Source organism: Thunnus thynnus, chromosome 7 (genome assembly GCF_963924715.1).
Source record: "Thunnus thynnus chromosome 7, fThuThy2.1, whole genome shotgun sequence".
NCBI classification, from domain to species: domain Eukaryota; kingdom Metazoa; phylum Chordata; class Actinopteri; order Scombriformes; family Scombridae; genus Thunnus; species Thunnus thynnus.
The window spans coordinates 22,391,044-22,399,488 of NC_089523.1; the positions used below are offsets into that span (position 1 = coordinate 22,391,044).

General features: G+C 39.9%; 1 protein-coding gene across 10 annotated transcripts in view; it reads left to right on the forward strand.

Moving 5' to 3' along the window:
- The window catches only part of picalmb (phosphatidylinositol binding clathrin assembly protein b), a 21,167-nt gene extending 13,129 nt beyond the window's left edge, over positions 1-8,038 (forward strand). For 2 of the 10 annotated variants that reach the window (XM_067594987.1, XM_067594982.1), the window contains 9 exons: positions 1,928-2,020; positions 2,251-2,361; positions 3,252-3,368; positions 3,476-3,506; positions 3,622-3,721; positions 3,874-3,933; positions 4,846-4,950; positions 5,331-5,436; positions 6,597-8,038. In XM_067594987.1, coding sequence (XP_067451088.1) covers positions 1,928-2,020; positions 2,251-2,361; positions 3,252-3,368; positions 3,476-3,506; positions 3,622-3,721; positions 3,874-3,933; positions 4,846-4,950; positions 5,331-5,423 — 710 coding nt within the window. In that variant the 3' untranslated portion in view covers positions 5,424-5,436; positions 6,597-8,038. Of the gene's footprint in view, positions 1-1,927; positions 2,021-2,250; positions 2,362-3,251; positions 3,369-3,475; positions 3,511-3,621; positions 3,722-3,873; positions 3,934-4,845; positions 4,999-5,234; positions 5,437-6,596 lie in introns of those variants that run through there. The other 8 variants (XM_067594981.1, XM_067594979.1, XR_010928993.1 and 5 more) reach the window with 7 other exon arrangements.
- Positions 8,039-8,445: the final 407 nt, after the last annotated feature.

The following is an 8,445-nucleotide window of genomic DNA, read 5'->3' on the forward strand; positions in this document are numbered from 1 at the left end:
AGATGATTCCATGCCAAACCTTAACCCTTTCCTCTCAAAACTCGTTGTCGATGCCACTCACTTACCTGTCGTGTCTTCAGACGGTGTTAGCTTTCCCTCTAGGACATCTGGTCATGAAATGTTTGGTGGTAACGACTCATTTTTTTGTTTCTCCTCAAAAAAGTCTTGTCTCGCTCTTCTTGCTCATTTCTCTGTATAAGCATGACTAGCTGGCATGTTTACTGTGCTGCTGTAGTTTAAATGTTGATTAGCTGTCTAAGGTGTAAAGTCTCTTTCTTCTCTTGTCTTGTCTGTACAGTGCGCCTCATTGCAGTCCATACCAAGCTCAAATTATGTTGTTTTTTAGTGAAAACGCCTCTTTAGTTCTCTTAATTACCAAACCAGAACCCTCCATGTCCCCCCTATAGAGGCCATACGCCCATTTGCTTCACAGTTAACTTTCATCCCCTCTTTTGATAAGCAGTTTGGTTCTGTGTTGTAACAATGCCGTAGAGCTTTTAAGTTGAAACCTGTTCTTCTTTTACCAACACTATTTTTGATTCTCCAGATCGTTACAATCCCTTTATTGACACAAACTCATCCGTTTCAACCAATTACAAACGTACAGTGCGGATAGAACACTCCATCTCAGGTACTATGATGGCTCACCATCCCAGCCTATGTTTCCTGAGCCCTGGAAAACATAGGATCCTATGCAATACCCCAAGGGCCCTTTTTTTTAAATTTATGGTAGTAATATTGATGCATATTGATGCATATTAGAGGAATAGTTTGACATTTTGGGAAACAGGCTTATCTGCTTTCTTGCCAAGAGTTTGATGATGATTGATTCAGCTGTTGTGTTTGTAACGGTAAATATGAAGCTACAGCCAGCCGCTGGTTAGCTTAGCTTAGCTTAAAGACTGGAAACAGGGGGAAACAACTAGCTTGGCTCTGCCCAAAGGTAACAAAATCTGCCTACCAGCACCTCTAAAGCTCACTAATTAACATGTTACACCTTGTTTGTTCAATCTGTTAAAAAACTTGCGTATAAAAACAACTTAGAGGAGTAATGAACCGGATTATTTCATCCAGTGGAGACGTTACTGGTCCCAACCACAAAATAATCTGGCACATAACCCCTCGTAACATCGCAAAGTATTGTTTTTACTCTTCAGCTGTTGGTAGGTAGAATGTTTTTACCTTTGTACAGAACAAAGCTAGCTATTTCCCCCTGTCTTTATGCTATGCTAAGCTAACTGTCCACTGGCGGTTGCTTTGTATTAGAGCTGCAACGATTAGACGATTAGTCGTTTAGTCAATCACCAAAAATGAATGGACAACTATTTTGATTATCGAATAATTGTCGTCTTTTAAGCAAATATGCCAAAATGTGTTCTTGTTTCAGCTGCTCAGATGTGATGATTTATTGCTTTTCTTTGTCATTTATTATCGTAAATTGATTATCTTTTGGTTTTGGGCTGTAGTTCAGACAAAATAAGACACTTAAAAACTTCTAAACTAAACTAAAAACAGGCATTTTTCCTTATTCTCAGACATTTTATATACAAAAAGATTTATCGACAAAATAATCTTAATTGATAGTGACAATATTCCTTAGTTGCAGCCCTACCTTGAATTTATCATACAGACATGAGAGCGGTATTGATCTTCTCATAATGTCGAACTTTTCCTTTAATCCCTTCTTCTTGGTTACTACAATACTATTCTGCAATATTTTATCCTTCTACAAAGTCTTAAATTTGACTTAAAACACACAGAATTAAGCACTATGTAAGTGTTATACATGTTAGCATATCTTTTCTTCCTGTCTGTATTTCTGTCATTTCCCACCTGTCTCTCTGGCCTGGCCCTGAAACGCCTTTTCCTTTTGCTCTCTCTCTTCCTGTCTTTTCTCTTTGTCTTCCTGCTTCCTGTGGCGTGTCAGACTCCTTCTGTGGTCCAGTGTCCATTGCCCAGCACCTCCCACAACAGGCTCCCTACCCCACTGAGCCCTCTACTGTAGCAGGTCTATTCAGAGGTAGAGTACTGAAGGCTCTCTCTAGCACATTCAGCAGTAGATCATTGCTAGTTTTAAATCCTTTAGAGAAAGCTGCGGTCTTCCGCTCTCCATTCAGGTATCCAGTGATTGATATATGATCACTGCACTTCCATGGGTCAGTGTAGAAACCAAAAAAGTCCAAGCAGCGCCCTATTTTCATAAGAAATAAGTTCCTGTAACTGCAGCCTCTTTTTCATCTCTTTCTGAAGGATACTCAACGCCACAGGCCCCTCCGCAGCAGTCAGCAGGGGGACTCCAAGTGGACTTTGAGTCAGTTTTTGGAACCAAAGCTACAGGCAGCAACAGCCTCAATTCTGACGGTGAGGATGAAACGCTTTTGCATTTACGTGTAGGTGAATGTGCAATACCTGTGCAATAGGTTTCTGTGGTTTAGTGAGGTGGACGTGCTTAATTGTAGTTTTGCACATGATGAATCAAACGCCGGTCTTGCGCGGAGCCCTCGGCACAAAACTAAATCAAACAAATGTCACTCAGCTGAGAAAAGGGAGTCATGCAGAAAACAAGTCAAACATGAAAAGTTGGAGGGACTGAAAGACATTCTTAGGATGGTCCACTAATTTTGCAACCCATTATGCTGCTTTTTCCAAAGACAAACACGATAGGTCACCAGTAGCTACGGCAGATTGAAAAATAACAGGAAATCATATTAGTCGCACACTAAGTATATTGTTTGTTTCAGAGAACAATATTTAGTCCTGACGTCAGATATAGTTGAAACACCTGCAGCAGAGGGCCCTACAGTGTCTTGTAAATTCTCCAGAGTCACCAGTACATTGAGAACAGACTGTTGTCTCGTCTGTACTATTTTTACCACACGCTGTCAGTATCTGCAAGCAGCCCAAAGAACAGAACGTCATTATATCTTTGTCTCTGACGGGCAAAAAAATGTACCTCAAATCATATTTACATTGCAAAATTGTGTCCATGATTTCTTTTTTAAAAAGTCGGAAGCGCTTGCACCATAGCTCTCTGAACATTTAATAACATTTGACAACATTTAATACTTTTTTAAAACACAACATATCAGACTGTTGGAGATACGACGATTAAGTCCTGGGCTTATTTCCATCTTTGTAAAACTAAAGTGACAAAATACACAATACTTTAAAAAAAAATTAAGGTTTGTAACCTTGTATTTACAAACAGGTTCATTATGTGTTCTGAGTCAGTCCTTTGTATATCTTGTTAGATATTGCTGGGGGCATCCTGAAACCGACTCTCGCCGGATCCAACCTGCCGTCCAGTCAGCAGCCAGAGAAGCTGGTGTCAGATGACCTTGACTCCTCTCTGGCCAACCTTGTCGGCAGTAAGTATGACGCTTCCCACTAATTAAAACCGCACTAATTAAAGCTCATGTTTATAAAGCACAAAATATTTGCAGGCAGACATCTAACATCCAATTTTCTTTTTCAGACCTCGGCATTGGAAACGGCACGATGAAAAAGTAAGTGACGCGTCCGTGTCTTTGAGCGGCCGCTCCGCTGTACAGAAACAGCAGCAGCTCTGTGCTCTCAGGGCAGTTACAAGCTGGTGCTAACATCAGCTGTCTTAATCTACAGTGACATCCACTGGAGTCAGCCGGGGGAGAAGAGGATGACCGGCGGCACCAACTGGCAGCCGAAGGCGGCGCCGACCACGACCTGGAACCCCGTCTCCATGGTGACACACACAGACTTTCTACTGTAGTGCTCGCGCTGTCTGCCTCTGCAGTGTTGCTGCTTTCTCTCTGTGCTCATCTTTTACTTCCAGATAACTGCTGTGATGTTTATTGTTTCCTGTTGTAAATTTTTTGCCTTTGTGCGTCTCCACAGGCACCATCAATCATGGCCTTCCCTGCCACCACACCCACGGGCATGATGGGATACGGCATGGTCAGTATTACTGTACTGCAAACATACAAAATGTGTAGATGTAACATTTTGGCACAATCAATTTACCTTCTGCTCTGCGCATATTTGTGTTAAAGTCAAAAAATGAATCAGACACTCTGAATGTAGTCGAAGCAGTTCATGTTAGGTAAAAGCCTTTTATGTTTTACCTGCTCATTATCATTTAGAGGTAATTAAATGCACTTAAACTGGGTCAAGTGAGCTGCTGTGTTACTGTGAATAGTTTTCTTAGTTTTATGAATAAAGTGAAGGCTGGAGAATTGTAAATAGTTTATATTTTAAGTGTGCTCAGTTAATAAATATTCAATTTTACTATTAGGCACAAGGTTTTTATTGATTTTTTTTTGGGGGGGTTATAAAATAAACTTTTTATAACCAATATTTTGACTGTAAAACAGCAGAGGCTACAGCATTTATTTAACCCTGGTCTGGTGTTGCATATGTGGATTGTCATCTTGCTGACTCACTGTTGACAGTATAACATCATAACAGTCCCTTATAATGCTTAAATTATGTTGGATTAAAGCCACTCTGTGTAGAATTTGACCGTTTTTTGACTGATGCCCCCATTGCTTAGACCACGGTTAGAGCAGACTAGTCAATCAATCAATAAATCAATCGGAAGAAAATGAATCTGCTCACTGCTTCCAACTTCTCAAATGTGAATACTTTTAGTGACAAAACAAGCAATTTAAATGTCAACTTGGGCTCTGATAAATTATGAAACTGACTCATTTAGCTGTTTTATTAATACAATATAATATTACTCATTTTACAGACCAAACAATTAATGAGAAATTGAGAAAATAATCAGCAGATTAACCCATAATGAAAATAGACCTTAGTTACAGCCGTGTTATTGAACATCTCTCACCTCTGTGCAACACACTGCAGCCTCCACAAATGGGCTCCATGGGGATGATGAATCCACCCACCATGATGTACACCCAGCCTGTGATGAGGCCACCCAACCCCTTTGGCTCTGTGTCTAGTGCTCAGGTGGGTGCGCAGCAGTCTGACCACTGCACCGAGCTGATGCAAGATAAAGTCAGTATCTATTTTCACAGTTATTAGGTTGAGTAAATAGGTGTATCCGTTGTGCTGTGACGTGTATCATAGTTAGTCACTGTGTAAGCTTTGTTGTCAATGTGAATACTGTGATGATGACAGTTTTAACAATGAACCTTTCACTCTGTCGAGCAGAAAGGGACAAAACTGTGAATCATCTCCCTTGTTTTTCCCCAACAACTCCCTTTTATTAACCCTTCTTTCATACATCACAGCTTCTCCAAACTAATCTCATCCCTCCTTCAGTCTCTGTACTGACTCTCTGACTTCTCCTCTGGTCCTCCTACTTCCTGTATTTCTTCCTGTAATAGCCCTCCGCAGCCTCTAGTCCTTCCAGCCAGAGTCCTCTCCGAGCCCCTGGACAGGACCCGTTTGCACACCTCTCTCTCAAGGATTTCTTGTAGAGCATCTCTTTAGGTACAGCATGCTCTTTGCTTGCGGATGCACCCGCGTGCATCACATGCCCAGTGTTAATACCCTTTTGTATCTTTTTTTATCTTGTACCATTAGCATACTTCTTCATCTCCATCTGATTAGATGCTACATGTGTTTTTCTCATTTATTCTGTTTTATCTTGAACTTTGTTGCTTGTTTTTGAAGGCTTTATAATATCTTTAATGTAGCCAAACACATTCTGACCCTTTGTTCTTTCACTGTCATCACATATTGGTCAAACCTGTTTTCTCTCAACCTTCTAGCCATTGCTGAATTGATCGTTCACTAAACCTCATCCCCCTTAGTTGCTGTTGCCACGTTTGTCACAGAGCAAATGTAGTAATATGACATTAGCAATTTTTGAAACAACAAGTGATTTCACACAGTGAGACTAAAGAAGACTTCTCATTTCTAACCGCTGACAGTCGATTTTACCGACTAACATCAAAACTGATTTTATTAGCAAAAGCTAGCAAATTAAGCTAACGTTAGCTGACTTTTTAATGTTAGCAGCTGATTTGTTTTAAAACAAGAAAAAAAAAGCATGTCTCAGATACTTTATGCGCTTGATGGCTTTCATCATCATGCAAAAAGACTGAGGCTCAAACGAACAGAGCTGCTAACGTTATCCTAAATCTGATTGTTCCACACTGTGGGGAAAATACTACACAGTGGATAAAAACCAAAGTTTCCTCAGAAAAAGCCTTCCAATGTATTACAAACAAGAGGTTGCATCTTGAGCTTTTGTAAACAGTGATCAATGTTTTTCACCATTTTTTTTTATAGATTAATAGACTAATCAATTAATTGAGAAAAAAATGAACCGGTAAATCCATAATGAAAATAATCATTAGTTGCAGCCCTAGCAGAAACCATTTCAGTTACTACTGTAGGTAGTAAACTAGTTTACCAGATTGTGCTATCTCTTGCTGCTCACATTAAAGCAGATAAACACACTGCTTTATCTGTTCCATAAGCTTTTGCTCTTGTCTTTTTTACTTCAAAAAGTCTAAAAAATAAAAAGATACCAGCATGACAGCATGTATAGAAAAAGGGGTTTAGTGAACGGTTGAAAATTGACGCATTGATTATTTCTATTCACGTTAGTCTTTCACTAATATCGTCTGTTGCCTCTCTTGCAGATGCAGTTCATGTAATTTTGAAGGAAGTGTCTCTCGGAAGATGAAGCACTTAGCAGCAAAGCTTTGTCCTCGTTGCAGTCTTAACTCTTCAGAGAAACATTCACACACCCTCCAAATACAGACATGTCAAGAACACAACGGTGCAGCGACTGTCAGAAACCATGGTAACCATGTCCAAAATGACGTTTGGCGATAGCTCACACCCATTATTCTGTAACTTGTCCGAGACGTCGAGTGATGCTGCTGTCTAACCCCCTTAAGAGGATTCCTTATCCATTTTACAGTGTAATCTGTAAAGCTAGTTATGGGTGCTGAGAAACTTTGATGTTATGTATTTGGAAATACTGTGGTTGGATGTAAAGGCTTGATGTTCAGTGGGGAGGGGGGTGGAAGAAAAAGGAGAGCGGTCCTTCCCTTTCTTGATCCAGTCATCTGTCATCCATTCCCTACAGTTATTTAACTGTCACTAAGTAGTGATGCTAATGACGTTTACACCTGTTTAGTTTTTGTCTTTTTTACCGTGTTTACAGTAGACATTCCTTGTGTGTTGTTTGTATTTATTTATGATTATTGGTTTAAGATTGGGGGGGAAAAATATTGTAAAATCTACAGTACATTGAACACCTGTGGGAGTGCTTCAGCGTTAAACAAGGATCTCAGACTATCATTAAGAGGTAGAGTGAAAAATAGCTATTATATAAATTACACCTATTAAGCGGAATGATAGAGCACTAAATATTCTCCGAGTTTTGTGTTAAGAAAATTTTTTACTAGATGAAAGATTTCACAATCTCCATTGTACTTAAAGTGCAGGGGTTAGAGTATGGTCAGTTAACAGTATATAGTCGATTCTGTGCCTAGGGTTTTTGCAATGGAACAGTTTCCTGTCTAGTTGAAAAACACTTCATCCACGATTCTGAAGCGTCGCACTCGGTGGTGGGCTCCATTTGCTTTAAGCTTGGCATGCCATTGACTCACTGACCGTATTCAAGGCTGCCTTTACTCTGAATGTGAAAGAGTTGTCTTCATGTTGCACACATCTTTCCACACTACAGTTCCTCAGCGGGAGTGGAGGGGAGGGGGGTTGGGGGAGGGGTGTCCGCTTGCTTGGTTAGCTGTCGCTACGCTAATGGAGGGGGGGGAAGGGGGTCACAGATTTGATGTAAATTAATTGTATAAAAGATCCAGAGGACCAGGGTGGAGTGGAGGAGCACTGTTGATCGGTGCTCTGTGTATATAAAAACTGACTGTTCTTTGAGTGCAAAGGTGAAAGATGTATGAAATATGAAAGCAATTCAATCAAATTTGACTCTACCTAAGTTTGATTCAGGATATTTTCTGCGTTTGTCTCCGCAGATATTTTCTTTATGTAATTAGAACGTGTAGCAGACAATGACTGAAGTCTTTTCTTTCTTTTACAAATAAAGAGCAGCTTCCACAAACTGTGTCTTGTCCAAGTGAATGGTAAAAGTATAAGGGAGCCTTTCTCTGTGTTGAATTTGAACTGACACCAGTGTGGCATACAGTAAACAGGCAATGATATGACACAGTTTGAACCTAAACATACTTTTTTGTTGTTTCTATAAATGAGTCAGGTGTGCTACCTGTCTGGTCAATAGGCTGTTGAGATTCAATGAAGTTTATACAACATACTAGAGCTGCAATGATTAGTTGAACGGCAGCTATTTTGATAATCGTTTTGTCATTTCTTGATGAAAAATGCCAAATATTTGCTGGCAGCTTCTCAAATGTGAGAATTTGAAGCTTTTTTGTGTAATTGATGATAGTAAACTGAATATATTTGGATCATATTTGGAGTGTTGATCAGACAAAACATTTGAAGACATCA